The 23418-nt window shown below is 39.9% G+C and overlaps 1 protein-coding gene across 2 annotated transcripts; it reads right to left on the bottom strand.

The window, feature by feature from the left end:
* Nucleotides 1-809: 809 nt before the first annotated feature.
* Nucleotides 810-22143, bottom strand: zgc:195212 (DUF4554 domain-containing protein). 2 transcript variants are annotated; one of them, XM_061900127.1, is made up of 14 exons: nucleotides 21808-22143; nucleotides 21506-21602; nucleotides 16759-16812; nucleotides 15862-15974; nucleotides 15173-15256; nucleotides 15047-15102; nucleotides 12449-12520; nucleotides 10080-10272; nucleotides 9901-10015; nucleotides 6552-6704; nucleotides 6366-6487; nucleotides 6197-6307; nucleotides 1082-1183; nucleotides 810-1010 (listed from the first exon to the last, which is right to left on the bottom strand). In XM_061900127.1, the coding sequence occupies exons 1-14, from the start codon at nucleotides 21853-21855 to the stop codon at nucleotides 975-977; spliced, it is 1356 nt and encodes a 451-aa protein (XP_061756111.1). In that variant the 5' UTR covers nucleotides 21856-22143; the 3' UTR covers nucleotides 810-974. The 2 variants fall into 2 exon arrangements, with proteins under 2 accessions (XP_061756111.1, XP_061756112.1); XM_061900128.1 differs by having other exon boundaries at nucleotides 12455-12520.
* Between the last annotated feature and the right edge of the window lie 1275 nt (nucleotides 22144-23418).

Below are 23418 nucleotides of genomic sequence, written 5' to 3'. Positions count from 1 at the left end.
TTGCTTACAAATTGGTGACCCTTGCCCCATCCTTGTTTGTGATTTACTTAGCATTTCATTGAAGCTGCTTTTATACCCAATAATGGCACCCACCTGTTCCCAATTAGCCTGGACACCTGTGGGATGTTCCAAATAAGTGTTTGATGCGCATACCTCAACTTGATCAATATTTATTGCCACCTTTACCAAATTCTTTGTCACATGTTGCTGGTATCAAATTCTAAAGTTAATGATTATTTTACAAAAAAAAAGTTTATCACTTTGAACATCAAATATGTTGTTTTTGTAGCATATTCAACTGAATATGGGTTGAAAAGGATTTGCAAATCATTGTATTCCGTTTATATTTACATCTAACACAATTTCCCAACTCATATGGAAACGGGGTTTGTACTTCCATCTCCAAGCTAGTTCAACAGAGATAATAAATATGTTTACAACAAAAATGATATTAACTTAATCCATCCATCCATTCATTTTCTACCGCATGTCCCTCTCAGGATCGCGGGGGCTGCTGGAGCCTATCCCAGCTGCATTGGGGCGGAAGGCGGGGTACACCCATTAATTACCATGAATTGATTAACGTGGACCCCGACTTAAACAAGTTGAAAAACTTATTGGGGTGTTACCATTTAGTGGTCAATTGTACGTAATATGTACTCTACTGTGCAGTCTATTAATAAGAGTTTCAATCAATCAATCAATCAATCAAAACCCTGTACATCACAGGGCCAACACAATCATATTGTTTTGTAAACACCAAGTTTGTAGGTAATTTAATGGGAAACACAATAACACATAATGTTCATAGGATTTTCAACTGGACAAAATGGAAATATTACACATTGTGCAGAAATGTATTTGATTTAATAATGAGTGATGAAATGAAAACTAATGTGTAAGTTGTAAAACAGGACTTGGAAAAGCATCCAATGTGTTATGTGTTGAAGTGAGGATTGATTGTCTAATAATGATCACATGGCCTCCTCACTTTCCAGGTGTTCTTCCACCTGTCACAGGAGAGAAAAAAACCTAACATATGACAACATTGTTTTCAAACATGGACCGTTTCCCCTGGTACCTGAGCAGCGGACTGGCACCTTCTCCTTGGGACACACCTCCATGATGTCACCCTCAGCAGGGCTTCACGCAGAGACGCCCACAGCTGCTGAGTGTCGCACACCTGCACACACACACAAATATGAATATCACGGAAAAGTGAATTTATTTCCATAATTCCATTGAACCAAAGTCAAGTCATGTAATGACAACCTGCGCAGGTGCTCTGAGTTTAGTAGCTGAGTATAGTGAGACATTCACTTTCAAACATTCATGCTCTGAGTTTAGTAGCTGAGTATAGTGAGACGCTCATTTTCAAAAATTCATGCTTTGAGTTTAGTAGTTGAGTATAGTGAGACACTCATTTTCAAACATTCATGCTGAGTTCAGTAGTTGAGAATAGTGAGATACTCACTTTCATACATTCATGCTCTGAGTTTAGTAGTTGAGTATAGTGAGAATTCACTTTCAAACATTCATGCTTTGAGTTTAGTAGTTGAGTATGGTGAGACACTCATTTTCATATATTCATGCTCTGAGTTTAGTAGTTGAGTATAGTGAGACATTCACTTTCAAACATTCATGCTCTGAGTTTAGTAGTTGAGTATAGTGAGACACTCACTTTCATACATTCATGCTCTGAGTTTAGTAGCTGAGTATAGTGAGACACTCACTTTCATACATTCATGCTCTGAGTTTAGTAGTTGAGTATAGTGAGACACTCACTTTCATACATTCATGCTTTGAGTTTAGTAGTTGAGTATAGTGAGACAATCACTTTCATACATTCATGCTCTGAGTTTAGTAGTTGAGTATAGTGAGACATTCACTTTCAAACATTCAGGCTCTGAGTTTAGTAGTTGAGTATAGTGAACTACTCTAATACATTCATGCTCTGAGTTTAGTAGTTGTGTTTAGTGAGACACTCACTTTCATACATTCATGCTCTGAGTTTAGTAGCTGAGTATAGTGAGACACTCACTTTCATACATTCATGCTTTGAGTTTAGTAGTTGAGTATAGTGAGACAATCACTTTCATACATTCATGCTCTGAGTTTAGTAGTTGAGTATAGTGAGACATTCACTTTCAAACATTCAGGCTCTGAGTTTAGTAGTTGAGTATAGTGAACTACTCTAATACATTCATGCTCTGAGTTTAGTAGTTGTGTTTAGTGAGACACTCACTTTCATACATTCATGCTCTGAGTTTAGTAGCTGAGTATAGTGAGACACTCACTTTCATACATTCATGCTCTGAGTTTAGTAGTTGAGTATAGTGAGAGACTCACTTTCATACATACATGCTTTGAGTTTAGTAGTTGAGTATAGTGAGACAATCACTTTCATACATTCATGCTCTGAGTTTAGTAGTTGAGTATAGTGAGACATTCACTTTCAAACATTCATGCTCTGAGTTTAGTAGTTGAGTATAGTGAGACACTCATTTTCAAAAATTCATGCTCTGAGTTTAGTAGTTGAGAATAGTGAGATACTCATTTTCAAACATTCATGCTCTGAGTTTAGTAGTTGAGTATAGTGAGACATTCACTTTCAAACATTCATGCTCTGAGTTTAGTAGTTGAGTATAGTGAGAAACTCACTTTCATGCATTCATGCTCTGAATTTAGTAGTTGAGTATAGTGAGACATTCACTTTCAAACATTCATGCTTTGAGTTTAGTAGTTGAGTATAGTGAGACACTCCCTTTCATACATTCATGCTCTCAGTTTAGTAGTTGAGTATAGTGAGACATTCATTTTCAAACATTCATGCTCTGAGTTTAGTAGTTGAGAATAGTGAGATACTCATTTTCAAACATTCATGCTCTGAGTTTAGTAGTTGAGTATAGTGAGACATTCACTTTCAAACATTCATGCTCTGAGTTTAGTAGCTGAGTATGGTGAGACACTCATTTTCATATATTCATGCTCTGAGTTTAGTAGTTGAGTATAGTGAGACATTCACTTTCAAACATTCATGCTGAGTTTAGTAGTTGAGTATAGTGAGACACTCACTTTCATACATTCATGCTCTGAGTTTAGTAGCTGAGTATAGTGAGACACTCACTTTCATACATTCATGCTCTGGGTTTAGTAGTTGAGTATAGTGAGACAATCACTTTCATACATTCATGCTCTGAGTTTATAGTTGAGTATAGTGAGACATTCACTTTCAAACATTCATGCTCTGAGTTTAGTAGCTGAGTATAGTGGGACACTCACTTTCATACAATCATGCTCTGAGTTTAGTAGTTGAGTATAGTGAGACACTCACTTTCATACATTCATGCTCTGAGTTTAGTAGCTGAGTATAGTGAGACACTCACTTTCATACATTCATGCTCTGAGTTTAGTAGTTGAGTATAGTGAGACACTCACTTTCATACATTCATGCTCTGAGTTTAGTAGTTGAGTATAGTGAGACACTCACTTTCATGCATTCATGCTCTGAATTTAGTAGAGTGTAGTGAGACATTCACTTTCAAACATTCATGCTCTGAGTTTAGTAGTTGAGTATAGTGAGACACTCACTTTCATACATTCATGCTGAGTTTAGTAGTTGAGTATAGTGAGACACTCACTTTCATGCATTCAGGCCCTGAGTTTAGTAGTTGAGTATAGTGAACTACTCACTTTAATACATTCATGCTCTGAGTTTAGTAGTTGTGTTTAGTGAGACACTCACTTTCAAACATTCATGCTCTGAGTTTAGTAGTTGAGTATAGTGAGACACTCACTTTCATGCATTCATGCTCTGAGTTTAGTAGTTGAGTATAGTGAGACACTCACTTTCATGCATTCATGCTCTGAATTTAGTAGTTGAGTGTAGTGAAACATTCACTTTCAAACATTCATACTCTGAGTTTAGTAGTTGAGTATAGTGAGACACTCACTTTCATACATTCATGCTGAGTTTAGTAGTTGAGTATAGTGAGACATTCACTTTCAAACATTCATGCTCTGAGTTTAGTAGTTGAGTATAGTGAGACACTCACTTTCATACATTCATGCTCTGAGTTTAGTAGCTGAGTATAGTGAGACATTCACTTTCAAACATTCAGGCTCTGAGTTTAGTAGTTGAGTATAGTGAACTACTCACTTTAATACATTCATGCTCTGAGTTTAGTAGTTGTATTAAGTGAGACACTCACTTTCAAACATTCATGCTCTGAGTTTAGTAGTTGAGTATAGTGAGACACTCACTTTCATGCATTCATGCTCTGAGTTTAGTAGTTGAGTATAGTGAGACACTCACTTTCATGCATTCATGCTCTGAATTTAGTAGTTGAGTGTAGTGAGACATTCACTTTCAAACATTCATGCTCTGAGTTTAGCAGTTGAGTATAGTGAGACACTCACTTTCATGCATTCATGCTCTGAATTTAGTAGTTGAGTGTAGTGAGACATTCACTTTCAAACATTCATGCTCTGAGTTTAGTAGTTGAGTATAGTGAGACACTCACTTTCATACATTCATGCTGAGTTTAGTAGTTGAGTATAGTGAGACATTCACTTTCAAACATTCAGGCCCTGAGTTTAGTAGTTGAGTATAGTGAACTACTCACTTTAATACATTCATGCTCTGAGTTTAGTAGTTGTGTTTAGTGAGACACTCACTTTCAAACATTCATGCTCTGAGTTTAGTAGTTGAGTATAGTGAGACACTCACTTTCATGCATTCATGCTCTGAGTTTAGTAGTTGAGTATAGTGAGACACTCACTTTCATGCATTCATGCTCTGAATTTAGTAGTTGAGTGTAGTGAGACATTCACTTTCAAACATTCATACTCTGAGTTTAGTAGTTGAGTATAGTGAGACACTCACTTTCATACATTCATGCTGAGTTTAGTAGTTGAGTATAGTGAGACATTCACTTTCAAACATTCATGCTCTGAGTTTAGTAGTTGAGTATAGTGAGACATTCACTTTCATACATTCATGCTCTGAGTTTAGTAGCTGAGTATAGTGAGACATTCTCTTTCAAACATTCATGCTCTGAGTTTAGTAGTTGAGTATAGTGAGACATTCACTTTCAAACATTCAGGCTCTGAGTTTAGTAGTTGAGTATAGTGAACTACTCACTTTAATACATTCATGCTCTGAGTTTAGTAGTTGTATTAAGTGAGACACTCACTTTCAAACATTCATGCTCTGAGTTTAGTAGTTGAGTATAGTGAGACACTCACTTTCATGCATTCATGCTCTGAGTTTAGTAGTTGAGTATAGTGAGACACTCACTTTCATGCATTCATGCTCTGAATTTAGTAGTTGAGTGTAGTGAGACATTCACTTTCAAACATTCATGCTCTGAGTTTAGTAGTTGAGTATAGTGAGACACTCACTTTCATGCATTCATGCTCTGAATTTAGTAGTTGAGTGTAGTGAGACATTCACTTTCAAACATTCATGCCCTGAGTTTAGTAGTTAAGTATAGTGAGACACTCACTTTCATGCATTCATGCTCTGAATTTAGTAGTTGAGTGTAGTGAGACATTCACTTTCAAACATTCATGCTCTGAGTTTAGTAGTTGAGAATAGTTAGACACTCACTTTCATACATTCATGCTGAGTTTAGTAGTTGAGTATCGTGAGACATTCACTTTCAAACATTCATGCTCTAAGTTTAGTAGAGTATAGTGAGACACTAATTTTCAAACATTCATGCTCTGAGTTTAGTAGTTGAGTATAGTGAGACATTCACTTTCATACATTCATGCTCTGAGTTTAGTAGCTGAGTATAGTGAGACATTCTCTTTCAAACATTAATGCTCTGAGTTTAGTAGCTGAGTGTAGTGAGACACTCAGTTTCATACATTCATCCTCTGAGTTTAGTAGCTGAGTGTAGTGAGACACTCATTTTCAAACATTCATGCTCTGAGTTTAGTAGCTGAGTGTAGTGAGACACTCACTTTCAAACATTCATGTCCTGTCACATTTGGCCTGATTTCTTCACACTATTGTCATTTTTGGAAATCCTCTTTCCGTGGGTTTTGTGAGCTGGAGGCCCACATCATGTCCAAATAAACCAGTAAATACTTGAAGTTGAATCTACAATCTATGGAAGTTTAAGGTCTTGAATGGAATGAAATCCATTATTGTAACTGTTAGTGACTGGGGAAAGTGCAATGTTGTCACCTGCATGCGACTCATACAGTCCCTCCTGAAGTCCTGGTTGGTGCTGCAGGTGACGATGCTGATGGTGGAGCTGAGCAGGACCTCAGTGGCCATGAGCATCTTCTCTTGGTCCTTCAGACGCACACACACACTTTAGACTCTGACATGGTGTGTGTTGGACTTTACCTGCCTGCTTTCTGCCACGTTGAGCCTTCAGAGTGTTTGTCAACTCTTCCTTCAGCGCTGTGGTGAGCGCTCTGCTGTTGTTGCTCAGAATGTGGTCCAGGTGGCGCTCCATCAACACCTCGCTGACTACAAGGGAACCACCCAGCTCTTCTTGTAAGGTTCATTTCACTTGACTACGTCAGTCTCTCACCCATGAAGTCAGAAACAGTTGAGGCGAAAGGGTCGGTGTGCTGCAGGAAGAGGAAGACGGACAGTTTCTGTTCCACGGAATGGAACTTGTTCTGCTGTTCCTGGCCTGGTTCCTGCTCCACAGTGTACACCACACCACTGTGATATGAGGGACCTGCACAGGAAGATGATAGACTCTACAGTTTAATGAAATTAATCACCGTCAGATTCTGATCACTAATCTTTACATTGAGCTGATTAGCAACTGTATAACAAGCAGCTACAACTTGCAGCTTAAATCATCAGTGGTCAAAGTATGGTAAAAACATCAGTGGTCAAGGTATGGTAAAAACATCAGTGGTCAAGGTATGATAAAAACATCAGTGGTCAAGGTAAGGTAAAAACATCAGTGGTCAAGATAGGGTAAAAACATCAGTGGTCAAGGTAGGGTAAAAACATCAGTGGTCAAGATAAGGTAAAAACATCAGTGGTCAAGGTAGGGTAAAAACATCAGTGGTCAAGGTAAGGCAAAAACATCTGTGGTCAAGGTATGGTAAAAAAATTACTGGTCAAGGTATGGTAAAAAAATCAGTGGTCAATGTATGGTAAAAACATCAGTGGTCAAGGTATGGTAACAACATCTGTGGTAAAAGTATGTGTTGGGAGTGTTGGTATATCAAGTAAGTGAGACAGGCAGGGGATTCATTGGGACTTGATGAGTGTTGGGTATGTCAAGTAAGTGAGACAGGCAGGGGATTCACTGGGACTTGATGAGTGTTGGGTATGTCAAGTAAGTGAGACGGGCAGGGAATTCACTGGGACTTGATGAATGTTGGGTATGTCAAGTAAGTGAGACAGACAGGGGACTCACTGGGACTTGATGAGTGTTGGATACAAGAAGTAAGTGAGACAGGCAGTTTATCCACTGGGACTTGATGAGTGTTGGATACATCAAGTAAGTGAGACAGGCAGGGGATTCACTGGGACTTGAGTGTTGGGTATGTCAAGTAAGTGAGACAGGCAGTTCATCCACTGGGACTTGATGAGTGTTGGATACATCAAGTAAGTGAGACAGGCGGGGACTCACTGGGACTTGATGAATGTTGGGTATGTCAAGTAATTGAGACAGACAGGGGATTCACTGGGACTTGAGTGTTGGGTATGTCAAGTAAGTGAGACAGGCAGTTCATCCACTGGGACTTGATGAGTGTTGGGTACGTCAAGTATGTGAGACAGGCAGGGGATTCACTGAGACTTGATGAGTGTTGGTTATGTCAAGTTAGTGAGACAGGCAGGGGATTCATTGGGACTTGATGAGTGTCGGGTATGTCAAGTAAGTGAGACAGGCAGGGGATTCATTGGGACTTGAGTGTTGGGTATGTCAAGTAAGTGAGACAGGCAGTTCATCCACTGGGACTTGTTGAGTGTTGGGTACGTCAAGTAAGTGAGACAGGCAGGGGATTCACTGAGACTTGATGAGTGTTGGTTATGTCAAGTTAGTGGGACAGGCAGGGGATTCATTGGGACTTGATGAGTGTTGGGTATGTCAAGTAAGTGAGACAGGCAGAGGATTCACTGGGACTTGAGTGTTGGGTATGTCAAGTAAGAGAGACAGGCAGTTCATCCACTGGGACTTGATGAGTGTTGGGTACGTCAAGTAAGTGAGACAGGCAGGGGATTAACTGAGACTTGATGAGTGTTGGTTATGTCAAGTAAGTGAGACAGGCAAGGGGATTCACTGGAACTTGATGAATGTTGGGTATGTCAAGTACTTGAGACAGGCAGGGGATTCACTGGGACTTGAGTGTTGGGTATGTCAAGTAAGTAAGACAAGCAGGGGATTCATTGGGACTTGATGAGTGTTGGGTACGTCAAGTAAGTGAGACAGGCAGGGGATTCATTGGGATTTGATGAGTGTTGGGTATGTCAAGTAAGTGAGACAGGCAGAGGATTCACTGGGTCTTGAGTGTTGGGTATGTCAAGTAAGTGAGACAGGCAGTTCATCCACTGGGACTTGATGAGTGTTGGGTACGTCAAGTAAGTGAGACAGGCAGGGGATTCACTGAGACTTGATGAGTGTTGGTTATGTCAAGTAAGTGAGACAGGCAGGGGATTCATTGGGACTTGATGAGTGTTGGGTATGTCAAGTAAGTGAGACAGGCAGGGGATTCACTGGGACTTGATGAGTGTTGTTTATGTCAAGTAAGTGAGACAGGAAGGGGATTCACTAGGACTTGAGTGTTGGGTATGTCAAGTAAGTGAGACAGGCAGGGGATTCACTGGGACTTGATGAATGTTGGGTACATGAAGTAAGTGAGACAGGCAGGGGATTCACTGGGACTTGAGTGTTGGATACATGAAGTAAGTGAAACAGGCAGTTCATCCACTGGGACTTTATGAGTGTTGGATACATCAAGTAAGTGAGACAGGCAGGGGACTCACTGGGACTTGATCAATGTTGGGTATGTCAAGTAATTGAGACAGGCAGGGGATTCACTGGGACTTGAGTGTTGGGTATGTCAAGTAAGTGAGACAGGCAGTTCATCCACTGGGACTTGATGAGTGTTGGGTACGTCAAGTAAGTGAGACAGGCAGGGGATTCACTGAGACTTGATGAGTGTTGGTTATGTCAAGTAAGTGAGACAGCCAGGGGATTCACTGGGACTTGATGAGTGTTGGTTATGTCAAGTAAGTGAGACAGGCAAGGGATTCACTGAGACTTGATGAGTGTTGGTTAAGTTAGTGAGACAGGCAGGGGATTCACTGGGACTTGAGTGTTGGGTATGTCAAGTAAGTGAGCAAGGCAGTTCATCCACAGGGACTTGATGAGTGTTGGGTACTTGAAGTAAGTGAGACAGGCAGGGGATTCACTGGGACTTGATGAGTGTTGGGTAGATGAAGTAAGTGAGACAGGCAGTGGATTCTTCTAAGTGCTGGAGAGCAGCTCCAAAATCTGGAAGTCATTTGATGCAGCACACAAAGGGGCTTGTTAAAAGCATCTGGAACAGTTCTTTGGTTTAGCTGAGAGAAACACAGCCTTTCTTACTGAGATGAGTGAATGAATAATGGAGGTTTTGTCTCGTTTTTAGTCCTGCATACGTAACTTTAAAATGATATTTGTGCAATTGTGAGGATAAACATTTCTTTCTATCTCGTTGAGTCCTGCTCCTTTCATGGAAATGTCTTTGCCAAGCAACTTATTGCACTTTGTCTGGTAAACACAAGGCTCTTCAGTCGTTAAAGTCAGACGTCACGGTGCAACAAAGTTACGAGTCTTTCAAAAAGTCCCTTTTAAATAGTTGGAGAATGATGCACATTGCATGCCGGGAGTCACGCTTTACGGGAGAGTGCTGTTTCATGAAAGACTTCACCTGCGTAGGAGGGGCCGCGGAGGCCCACTTCCTGGCAGTCCGGACGAGCCGGAAGGTCCTGGAGGAAGGCTAGTGGCAATGTGATGGGCAGATTGGCCGGGCTGTACGCCAACACCTGACCACAAGTCAAGGAGCCCTGCAGGCTGTGTCAGATGAAGCCATCCCAGTCCGAAGGATACGTGAAGATGTGTGAGTCTGGCCTGGAGGTTGGGGTACTGCAGCAGACAAGGACTGAGCAGCGTCACAACACGCATGCTGAGCTGGCCACACAGGCCGCGCTCCATGGCCTCAGGAGGAATGCCCAGCGCCAACACGCTGCCCAGGACGGGGTGGCCGCCATGACACCATACCTCCTTCATCTGCTTGTCCACACTTCAACAAACATTTATCAGCTTCACTCAATGAAGAGACAACATGCAAGGACATCCAAAACTGGAGAACCGGACACAATTTCCATTCATTCAACTTATTTAGCAAATATAACAACCGGGCTCTCAGTATGATGCACAATAATAAAGTTAAAGGAAAGTTGAACTACCACTAGGTAGTGGCGAAATTTGTCCTCTGCATTTGACCCATCCTGTTATGATCCGATGCCCGGATCATAACATGTTGTAGCTTTGTTCCTTTTTATATCACATCCGGTTGTTTGACTTTCTTATTTCCTGTGTTTGTTCGGTCACCATGGTTGCTTATTATTTGTCACCTGTTCCTTGTTTTTGACGCACACCTGTCTCTTATTTAAGCCTGCCTTGTCCATTGTTTCGACCTCGAATCCTAATTTGCTTACACGCAACAAGTGACTGCTATTTCTTTGTATCTACTCGCTAGCTTTCGCGCTACGTTTTGTTTACCCCTAGCTCTCATGCTAGTTGTTTTTGTTTTCCCTTTTTGTGCAAAGTGTAGTGTTTCTGTTTGTTTCCCTAGCTACCATGCTAGCGCCTTTTGTTTGCCTTTTCTGCCTAGCACCAGTGTGTTTGACTTAAATAAATCTTTATTTCCTTACCTTATACTGTGTTCTTGCCCGATCACATCCACGAAAGAACAAATCTGGCGTCACTATGCCCAGCAAGTCTCACACATCCCCTTGTTCACCCACTGGGAAGTGAGGGGAGCAGTGGGCAGCAGCTGTGCCACGCCCGGGAATCATTTGTGGTGATTTAACCCCCAATTCCAACCCGTATTCCAACCCTTAATGTTGAGTGCCAAGCATGGGTCCCATTTTTATAGTCTTTGGTATAAAACGGCCAGGGTTTGAACTCCCAAACTACCGATCTCAGGGCGGACACTTTAACCACTAGGCCACTGAGTAGGTAATACAACTTTCTTCAATAAAAACATCTCAACTCAAACTGTGCTTGTGTTGATGTTTGTATTGGATATCTGAATGTTGTGTTACTGACGGTGACCTGCAGGTGACGACCATGGCTTCTTTAAAGGCCTACTGAAACCCACTACTACCGACCACGCAGTCTGATAGTTTATATATCAATGATGAAATATTAACGTTGCAACACATGCCAATACGGCCGGGTTAGTTGACTAAATTGCAATTTTAAATTTCGCGCCGAAAAATCCTGCAGAAAACGTCTCGTGCGCGTGACGTTATGGATTGTAGAGGACATTTTGTGCCAGCATCGTGCTCAGCTATTAAGTCTTCTGTTTCCATCGCAAAAATCCACAGTATTCTGGACATCCGTGTTGCTGAATCTTTTGCAATTTGTTCAATGAACGATGGAGACATCAAAGAAGAAAGATGTCGGTGGGAAGCCGTGTATTGCGGCCATTTTTAGCAACACAAACACAGCCGGTGTTTCATTGTTTACATTCCCGAAAGATGACAGTCTAGCGTTACTATGGAACAGAGATGTCAAGCAAACATGGTTGGATTGGACCACACACACAAAGTACAGTGTATTATGCAGCAAACATTTCGAAAGGTCGTGTTTCGAAGAGGTTCCCTTGCGAAGGGCAGAGATGGGCATCGCTACCACCCGTCGACTGGTGCTGAAGAAAGGTGCGGGGCCGACCTTCAGGTTGTACAGGTAGGACCATATAATATCACTAAAACACTAGTAACACAATAAGCAGGTAAGGGATTTTCCAGAATTATCCTAGTAAATTTGTCTAGTAACATCCGAATCACTCCCACTGTATAGCTTTTTTTTTTCTAGTCCTTCACTCTCACTTTACTCATCCACAAATCTTTCATCCTCGCTCAAATTAATGGGGAAATCGTCGCTTTCTCTGTCCGAATCGCTCTCGCTGCTGGTGGCCATGATTGTAAACAATGTTCAGATGTGAAGAGCTCCACAACCCGTGATGTCACACGCACATCATCTGCTACTTCAGGCAAGGCTTTTTTATCAGCACCAAAAGTTGTGAACTTTATCGTCGATGTTCTCTACTAAATTGTTTCAGAAAAAATATGGCAATATTGCGAAATTATCAAGTATGACACATAGAATGGACCTGCTAGCCCCGTTTAAATAACAAAACCTCATTTAAGTTGGCCTTTAAGTGCATCTCTGAATGTGGTGTTACTTACGGTGACCTGCAGGTGACATCCAAGGTCAGCGACAGCTTCTCTCCCACTTTCACTTTCCTTGTAAAGGTCGCTCTGCAAAAAGAAAACACAACATTATCGCCACACTTCAATTTTAAATAACTTACAGTGGGGCAAAAAAGTATTTAGTCAGCCAGCGATTGTGCAAGTTCTCCCACTTAAAATGATGACAGAGGTCTGTAATTTTCATCATAGGTACACTTCAACTGCGAGAGACAGAATGTGGAAAAAAATCCAGGAATTCACATTGTAGGAATTTTAAAGAATTTATTCGTAAATTATGGTGGAAAATAAGTATTTGATCAACCATTCAAAGCTCTCACTGATGGAAGGAGGTTTTGGCTCAAAATCTCACGATACATGGCCCCATTCATTCTTTCCTTAACACGGATCAATCGTCCTGTCCCCTTAGCAGAAAAAACAGCCCCAAAGCATGATGTTTCCACCCCCATGCTTCACAGTAGGTTTGGTGTTCTTGGGATGCAACTCAGTATTCTTCTTCCTCCAAACACCACGAGTTGAGTTTATACCAAAAAGTTCTATTTTGGTTTCATCTGACCACATGACATTCTCCCAATCCTCTGCTGTATCATCCATGTATCCATTTTGGTATAAACTCAACTCGTCATGTTTGGAGGAAGAAGAATACTGAGTTGCATCCCAAGAACACCACACCTACTGTGAAGCATGGGGGGTGGAAACATCATGCTTTGGGGCTGTTTTTCTGCTAAGGGGACAGGATGATTGATACGTGTTAAGGAAAGAATGAATGGGGCCATGTATCGTGAGATTTTGAGCCAAAACCTCCTTCCATCAGTGAGAGCTTTGAATGGTTGACCATAATTTACAAATAAATTCTTTAAAATTCCTACAATGTGAATTCCTGTTTTTTTTTCCACATTCTGTCTCTCACAGTTGAAGTGTACCTATGATGAAAATTACAGACCTCTGTCATCATTTTAAGTGGGAGAACCTGCACAATCGGTGGCTGACTAAATACTTTTTTGCCCCACTGTATATGATTTGGTCTGCAAATTATATGAATAATTGGAGGCATAGACAACCAAACAATGTTCAATAGATATGAAGTAAGTTCATTTGTAATCTTTGTTAGGATACGGCAAAAAAAGCTTTGTCGTCATTTTAAAAAATCGGAACCCACACGGAACCAATTCCCGCTATTTGGGAATCAATACTCAAACGTACCAATTTTCGATAGAAATGTAAACTGTTTGATTAAAACATTGTATTTTCTAAAGTAACATTTAAAAATGAGCTGATTACGATAACTGTGTTGTCTTGTTTGATTACATTTGAGTCTCAACTGCCTTGATGGCTAACCACACACATAGCTTTTATCGCTAGGGGAAGAAAAGTTTTCTGTTTTAAAGACATCCATCATTTCCGACTGTCTGTGAGGCCCTGAATGAGTCCTGAGGAAGGTCAAGTAAAACTAGGCTGGAAGCCTGAGCCCTCAGTGTAGCTTCTCCAGTGTGCAACCCTTTGAGTAAGATAACCACAAATACTTGCCAAAAAATTTAATATCATGGGGAAAAATATTTTTTTCTGTAAAACAAAAGAAGTTTTCTCAGCTGAATGACATTTTGCAGCTTTTTACCATTTTTCTTTAGTGGTAGAGGCAACAAAATGTCTCTTTTGTTGGTAAGGGTTGCAAACCCTTGGTATAGGCCAGGGGTCACCAACCTTTTTGAAACCAAGAGCTACTTCTTGGGTACTGATTAATGCGAAGGGCTACCAGTTTGATACACACTTAAATAAATTGCCAGAAATAGCCAATTTGCTCAATTTACCTTTAATAAATAAATTTATACGTATAAAAAATGGGTATTTCTGCATGTCTGTCATTCCGTTGTACTTTTTTTTCTTTTTACGGAAGGTTTTTGTAGAGAATAAATGATGAAAAAAACACATAATTGAACTGTTTAAAAGAGGAGAAAACACGAAAAAAATGAAAATTAAATTTTGAAACATAGTTTATCTTCAACTTCGACTCTTTACAATTCAAAATTCAACCCCAAAAAAATGAAGAAAAAAACTAGTTATTCGAATCTTTTTGAAAAAAAATAAAAAAGAATTTATGGAACATCATTAGTAATTTATCTTGATTATGATTAATTTTAGAATTATGATGACATGTTTTAAATAGGTTAAAATCCAATCTGCACTTTGTTAGAATATATAACAAATTGGACCGAGCTATATTTCTAACAAAGACAAATCATTATTTCTTCTAGATTTTCCAGAACAAAAATTTCAAAAAAAATTCAAAAGACTATGAAATAAGATTTCAATTTGATTTTAAAGATTTTCTAGATTTGCCAGTTTTGTTTTTGCTAGCTCCCATGCTAGCTCTTTTAGTTTTGTTATCCGCCTCGTGCGAGCTTTTTGTTGTACCCTTTTTGTTCTTGTTGTAGTATTTTAATTAAAACATGTTTACCTGCAAAATGCCTGCCTCCTTCTCTGCATATTGGGGTTCGTCACAAACTAACTCTGACAGAAAGTTGACCTTCAAAAATGATACTTGGGAGGCTCCATCAGCTTCAGATGCTTCACACCTACCTAAAGAGCTGCTGCATGTTCATCTGGGGGACTGTGCATCTCAGGTGCACTGTGGTCTGAGAGAGCACATATAGCATGTCTTCCCACTGCTTCAACATACAAGCCCGCAGAAAGAACATGGCCTACCTGTGCGTTGGCCTGACTAAACGTGTGCAGGAAAGCTTGGAGTCCACAGAGCCAGTCAGGAGTGAAAAATCTTGCATCTTTCACCTGCACAGCACAAAGACACCTAAAGTGCAATTTCAGCTGGGACATTCTTGGAAAAGCATCTTCATGCTTTAAAATGTGGAGTGAGAGTGAGAGTGAAGACACGTGGTCATGCCTGGGAGACATGGACATAACACCCGCTCCTACTGTCTTCACACCACGTGGTCATGCCAGGATCACATGGACATAACACCCCCTCCTACTGTCGTCACACCACGTGGTCATGCATCCAACATTGTATCAATATTTATAACCTTGTGACACCAGCATCCAATAGTGCAAAAATATGTATAAGTCCCAAAAGAGGAAAATCAATATTTGTCCCTTGAAGTTATTGAAGTTATTGTATTTCCAGTAGAGCAAACAAATGAAGCTAAAGTACCAATGATTGTCTCTCTCACACACACACGCACACACACACACACACACACACACACACACACACACACACACACACACACACACACACGCACACACACACACACTAATAATGTAGAGTGACAAATGTCAAATGTACATTGACTTTGAAGGTTTCCAGTATTTGCCAACAATGACAGACATGATGGTAGAGTCTTCACTGGTATGGCACATACTTCCACACAATGTACCTGAAAGGACAGCAGTAACCTCAGGGAGCCGTGCAGCTCAGTGAAAGCACAAAGTTCTTCTGGGTCAGGATCAGCAAAAGGTACCGAAGAGAGAAACTTCAAATCTGTGAGGACTAATACAGTATAAAGCAGCCATTTGCACATCTTTGGCTATATGTGAACTGTGTACTGTACATGTACAGTGGGGCAAAAAAGTATTTAGCAGAAAAACAGCCCCAAAGCATGATGTTTCCACCCCCATGCTTCACAGTAGGTGTGGTGTTCTTGGGATGCAACTCAGTATTTTTCTTCCTCCAAACACGACGAGTTGAGTTTATACCAAAATGGATACATGGATGATACAGCAGAGGATTGGGAGAATGTCATGTGGTCAGATGAAACCAAAATAGAACCTTTTGGTATAAACTCAACTCGTCGTGTTTGGAGGAAGAATAATACTGAGTTGCATCCCAAGAACACCACACCTACTGTGAAGCATGGGGGTGGAAACATCATGCTTTGGGGCTGTTTTTCTACAAAGGGGAGAGAACGATTGATCCGTGTTAAGGAAAGAATGAATGAGGCCATGTATCGTGAGATTTTGAGCCAAAACCTCCTTCCATCAGTGAGAGCTTTGAATGGTTGATCAAATACTTATTTTCCAGTATAATTTACAAATAAATTCTTTAAAATTCCTACAATGTGAATTCCTGGATTTTTTTTTCACATTCTGTCTCTCACAGTTGAAGTGTACCTATGATGAAAATTACAGACCTCTGTCATCATTTTAAGTAGGAGAACTTGCACAATCGCTGGCTGACTAAATACTTTTTTGCCCTACTGTATATACATACCACTGTGAAGTGTGTACTGTACATCTACATACAACTGTGTACTGTGTACTGTACATCTACATACCACTTTGGAGTGCCTCTTTTCCCACGCCTTTCCACTTGGGACCAGCAGCTGCCACTGGACAACATATGTTTGTTGCACTTTGTGTCATACAGTATATTATTGCACTTTTTGTCACACAACATATTGTTGTAGTTTGTGTCACACAACATATTATTGTATTTTGTCTCACACAACATTTTGTGTTACTTTGTGTCACACAGCATATTGTTGTACTTGGGACGGCGTGGCGCTTTTTGTCACACAACATATTGTTGCACTTTGTGTCGCACAACATATTGTTGCACTTTGTGTCACAACATATGGAGGACAGTATGTTGTAGTTTGTGCCACACAACATGTTGTTGTAGTTTGTGTCACACAACATATTGTTGTAGTTTGTGTCACAGAACATACTGTTGCACTTTCTGTCACTCAACGTATGGAGGACAGTTTGTTGTAGTTTGTGTCACACAACATATAGTTGTACTTTGAGTCGCACAACATATTGCACTTTTTGTCACACAACATATTATTGTACTTTGTGTCACACAAAATATTACTGTGCTTTGTGTCACACAACATATTGTTGCACTTTGTGTCGCACAGCATATTGTTGCACTTTGTGTCACACAACATATTGTTGCACTTTGTGTCACACAACATGTTGTTGCACTTTGTGTCACAGAACATATTGTTGACCCTTTGTGTCACACAATATATGGAGGACAGTATGTTGTAGTTTGTGTCACTCAACATATTGTTGTACTTTGTGTCACATAACATATTGTTGTAGTTTGTGTCACACAACATATTGTTGTACTTTGTGTCACAGAACATACTGTTGCACTTTCTGTCACTCAACATATGGACGACAGTTTGTTGTAGTTTGTGTCACACAACATATAGTTGTACTTTGTGTCACACAACATATTATTGCACTTTTTGTCACACAACATATTATTGTACTTTGTGTCACACAACATATTGTTGCACTTTGTGTCACACAGCATATTGTTGCACTTTGTGTCACACAACATATTGTTGCACTTGGTGTCACACAAAATTTTATTGTGCTTTGTGTCACACAACATATTGTTGCACTTTGTGTCGCACAGCATACTGTTGCACTTTGTGTCACACAACATATTGTTGCACTTTGTGTCACACAACATGTTGTTGCACTTTGTGTCACAGAACATATTGTTGACCCTTTGTGTCACACAATATATGGAGGACAGTATGTTGTAGTTTGTGTCACTCAACATATTGTTGTACTTTGTGTCACACAACATATTGTTGTAGTTTGTGTCACACAACATATTGTTGTACTTTGTGTCATAGAACATACTGTTGCCCTTTCTGTCACTCAACATATGGACGACAGTTTGTTGTAGTTTGTATCATACAACATATATTTGTACTTTGTGTCACACAACATATTATTGCACTTTTTGTCACACAACATATTGTTGCACTTTGTGTCACACAACATATTGTTGCTCTTTGTGTCACACAACATATTGTTGCACTTTGTGTCACACAACATATTGTTGCACTTTGTGTCACACAACATATTGTTGCACTTTGTGTCACACAACATATTGTTGCACTTTGTGTCACACAACATATTGTTGCTCTTTGTGTCACACAACATATTGTTGCACTTTGTGTCACACAAAATATGGAGGACAGTATGTTGTAGTTTGTGTCACTCAACATATTGTACTTTGTGTCACACAACATATTGTTGTAGTTTGTGTCACACAACATATTGTTGTACTTTGTGTCACACAACATATTATTGCACTTTTTGTCACAACATATTATTGTATTTTGTGTCACACAACACATTATTGTACTTTGTGTCACACAACACATTGTTGCACTTTGTGTGACACGACATATTGTTGCACTTTGTCACACAACATATGGAGAACAGTATGTTGTAGTTTGTGTCACACAACATATTGTTGTAGTTTGTGTCACACAGCATATTATTGTACTTTGTGTCACACAACATATTATTGTACTTTGTGTCACACAACATATTGTTCTACTTTGTGTCACACAGCATATTGTTGTAGTTTGTGTCACACAAAATATTGTTGTACTTTGTGTCACACAACATATTGTTGTACTTTGTGTCACACAACATACTATTGCACTTTTTGTCACACAACATATTATTGTACTTTGTGTCACACAACATATTGTTGCGCTTTGTGTCACACAACATATTGTTGCACTTTGTGTCACACAACATATGGAGGACAATATGTTGTAGTTTGTGTCACACAACATGTTCTTGTAGTTTGTGTTACACAACATGTTGTTGTAGTTTGTGTTACACAACATGTTCTTTTAGTTTGTGTCACACAACATATTGTGGTACTTTGTGTCACACAACATATTGTGGTTCTTTGTGTCACACAAAAAAAGTTCAATGATTGCAGGCAACAGAGTGAGTGTTCAATACAAATGTGATTTTTCATGAGTCTTTTCTGCACACCGGATGGAATTTGCTAAATGTTTGTGAACAAACTAAACAAACATAAGTAATTTTCCATGACTAAAAGACTAAATGATGATGAATAAAGATGATTTGTTTGGCTATAGTAACATGCCCTCTACTTCCTATGTTGACACATACAAACCCCGTTTCCATATGAGTTGGGAAATTGTGTTAGATGTAAATATAAACAGAATAAAATGATTTGCAGATCATTTTCAACCCATATTCAGTTGAATATGCTACAAAGACAACATATTTGATGTTCAAACTGATAATTTTTTATTTTTTTTTGCAAATAATCATTAACTGTAGAATTTGATGCCAGCAACACGTGACAGAGAAGTCTGGAAAGGTGCCAATAAATACTGATAAAGTTGAGGAATGCTCATCAAACACTTATATGGAACATCCTACAGGTGTGCAGGCTAATTGGGAACAGGTGGGTGCCATGATTGGGTATAAAAGCAGCTTCCATGAAATGCTAAGTAATTCACAAACAAGGATGGGGCGAGGGTCACCACTTTGTAAGCAAATTGTCGAACAGTTTCAGAACAACATTTCTCAGCGAGCTATTGCAAGGAATTTAGGGATTTTACCATCTACGGCCCGTAAAATCATCAAAAAGTTCAGAGAGTCTGGAGAAATCACTGCATGTAAGAGATGATATTACGGACTTTTGATTCCTCGGGCAGTACTGCATCAAAAACCGACATCAGTGTGTAAAGGATATCACCACGTGGGCTTAGGAACACTTTATAAAACCACTGTCAGTAACTACAGTTGGTTGCTACATCTGTAAGTGCAAGTTAAAACTCTACGATGCAAAACCAAACCCATTTATCAAAAATATCCTGGAAACGCCGCTGGCCTGGCTAGGCCCGAGCTCACCTAAGATGGACTGATGCAAAGTGGAAAGGTGTTCTGTGGTCTGACGAGTCCACATTTCAAATTACATTTGGAAACAGAAGACGTGGTGTCCTCCAGAACAAAGAGGAAAATAACCATTCTGATTGTTATAGGCGCAAAGTTCAAAAGCCAGCATCTGTGATAGTATGGGGGTGCATTAGTAACCAAAGCATGGGTAACTTACACATCTGTGAAGGCACCATTAATGCTGAAAGGTCCATACAGGTTTTGGAGCAACATATGTTGTCATCCAAGCAACGTTATCATGGACGCCCCTGCTTATTTCAGCAAGACAAGTGTTACAACAACGTGGCTTTGTAAAAAAAAAAAAAAAAGAGTGCGGGTACTTTCCTGGCCTGCCTGCAGTCCAGACCTGTCTCCCATCAAAAATGTGTGGCGCATTTTGAAGCGTAAAATACGTTTAACGACTGAAGCTCTACATAAAACAAGAATAGGAAAGAATTCCACTTTCAAAGCTTCAACAATTAGTTTCCTCAGTTCCCAAACATTTTTTGAGTGTTGTTAAAAGAAAAGGTGATGTAACACAGTGGTGAACATGCCCTTTCCCAACTACTTTGGCAAGTGTTGCAGCCATGAAATTCTAATTTAATTATGTGCAAAAAAAAATAAAGTTTATGAGTTTGAACATCAAATATCTTGTCTTGGTAGTGCATTCAATTGAATATGGGTTGAAAAGGATTTGCAAATCATTGTATTCCGTTTATATTTACATCTAACACAATTTCCCAACTCATATGGAAACGGGGTTTGTATATTCAATTGAATAGACTGAAAAGACAAGATATTTCATGTTCACACTGAGCGTTCCCGGCTGGCCTGGGAACGCCTCGGGATCCCCCGGGAAGAGCTAGACGAAGTGGCTAGAGAGAGGGAAGTCTGGGGTTCCCTGCTTAGGCTGTTGCCCCCGCGACCCGACCTCGGATAAGCCGAAAAAGATGGATGGATGGATGGATGGGAAAGAATTCCACTTTCAAAGCTTCAACAATTAGTTTCCTCAGTTCCCAAACCTTTATTTAGTGTTGTTAAAAGAAAAGGTGATGTAACACAGTTGTGAACATGCCCTTTCCCAACTACTTTGGCAAGTGTTGCAGCCATGAAATTCTAATTTAATTATGTGCAAAAAAAAATAAAGTTTATGAGTTTGAACATCAAATATGTTGTCTTTGTAGTGCATTCAACTGAATATGGGTTGAAAAGGATTTGCAAATCATCGTATTCCGTTTATATTTACATCTAACACAATTTCCCAATTCATATGGAAACGGGGTTTGTATAAATAATACTTACTACTTCCTGAGTGTAAAGGTGAATATTACAAATAATACTCACCAGTGCAGTTTGCTGCTCCAGATTCCGTCCAAAGAAGAACCAAAATCCCACCATGACTTTGACTTTGTTTCCCCAGAAGTAGAAACAAGCGCAGGGCCTGCGGAGCAACAAAACTACCGCTAGCATCACATGCTACATGCTAGTTGTTACATGTGGCTATGCTAATATGCTACATGCTACGTGTGGCTATGCTAATTAAAATGTGTGTAAGTTCAGCTAACTTTTCCACTGAAATATCAGCGATGTGGACTACGTCCTGTGTAAAGTAAGTGTTCTATGTTTGGTAAAGAAACATTACTCACCTGTTTGATGAGTTGCTGCATGTTGGTGGCTGCTGGTGTTCCTCTCATCTCACTGACTGATTACTAATTAGCTCATAAGATTTACTTACATTTTTTAACATTTATCAACATCATTTGATCCTGGGAGATGTTTAAAGGACTACTGAAAGCCACTACTACCGACCACGCAGACTGATAGTTTATATATCACTGATGAAATATTAACATTGCAACACATGCCAATATTTTAAATTTCGCGCGAAGTATCCTGTTGAAAACTTCGCAGTATGATGACGCGTATGATGATGGATATTTTGATCCAGCACCCGATCCCAACTCTAAGTAGTCTGCTTTAATCGCATAATTACACAGTATTCTGGACATCTGTGTTGCTGAATCTATTGCAATTTGTTCAATTAATAACGGAGACGTCAAAGAAGAAAGATGTAGGTGGGAAGCGCGTATTGCGGCCGCCCTTAGCAACACAACCACAGCCGGTGTTTCCTTGTATACATTCCAGAAGGTAAAGCTTTACTATGGAACAGAGCGGTCAAGTAAACATGGTTCCCTACAGGCAGGTTTCGGTAATAAAATTGTGGTAATAAGACGGCTCTTACCGTAGTTATGAGCGGAGCTTGCGTCGTTCCTCGTGCACCTGTAAAAAAGGCAGCTGCGGACTCTCTTGCCTCCTCCGACCGGCCGCCCCCGAACGCAGCATGCTTCCACCGTGGAGGAGGGGGGGAAAAAAGCTCAGCCCGGCCCTAACGGGTGCCTTCGCTTCGCCTCGTCGAGAAACGTGGCCTCCCTCAGAGACACTGGCAGTCAACACACCCCTCCGACTTTCAGGTACGACCATATAATCTCACTAAAACGCTAGTAACACAATAAGCAGATAAGGGATTTTCCAGAATTAGCCAAGTAAATGTGTCCAATAACATCTGAATCGCTCACACTGCCCTGTCTTTTTTTTTCTTTTCTAGTCCTTCACTCTCATTATCCTCATCCACAAATCTTTCATCCTCGCTCAAATTAATGGGGAAATCGTGGCTTTCTCGGTCTGAATCGCTCTCGCTGCTGGTGGCCATGATTGTAAACAATGTTCAGATGTGAGGAGCTCCACAACCCGTGACGTCACGCGCACATCGTCTGCTACTTCCGGTACAGGCAAGGCTTTTTTATTAGCGACCAAAAGTTGCTAACTTTATCGTGGATGTTCTCTACTAAATCCTTTCAGCAAAAATATGGCAATATGGCGAAATGATCAAGTATGACACATAGAATGGACCTGCTATCCCCTTTTAAATAAGAAAATCTCATTTCAGTAGGCCTTTAAGGTGGCATATTATCAGTGTTTCATTGATCCATTCACGTATAAGGTAAAAAAAAAAAAAACACCTTGAGTATTTTTTACTTAAAATCATTTTATGATTAATACTACACTTCTTTATGATACAATTACAGACTTCTTACTAGAATTCCATTAACTATAACATGATTTTTTTTCCCCAATCAATTTTACTTAAACATACAAATGTATTGTATTGCACCAACATGTATCAACACCTTTTTTTTTATTCATCAAAGGCAAAAACTAATTGGTAGTCTTTTCTTGTCAGAGTTATTCCTAATTTG

Source organism: Nerophis ophidion, linkage group LG05, assembly GCF_033978795.1.
Source record: "Nerophis ophidion isolate RoL-2023_Sa linkage group LG05, RoL_Noph_v1.0, whole genome shotgun sequence".
Classification (NCBI taxonomy): Eukaryota; Metazoa; Chordata; class Actinopteri; order Syngnathiformes; family Syngnathidae; genus Nerophis; species Nerophis ophidion.
Note: the sequence above shows the minus strand (reverse complement) of the source record. Positions and strands in the feature narration are given on the sequence as shown.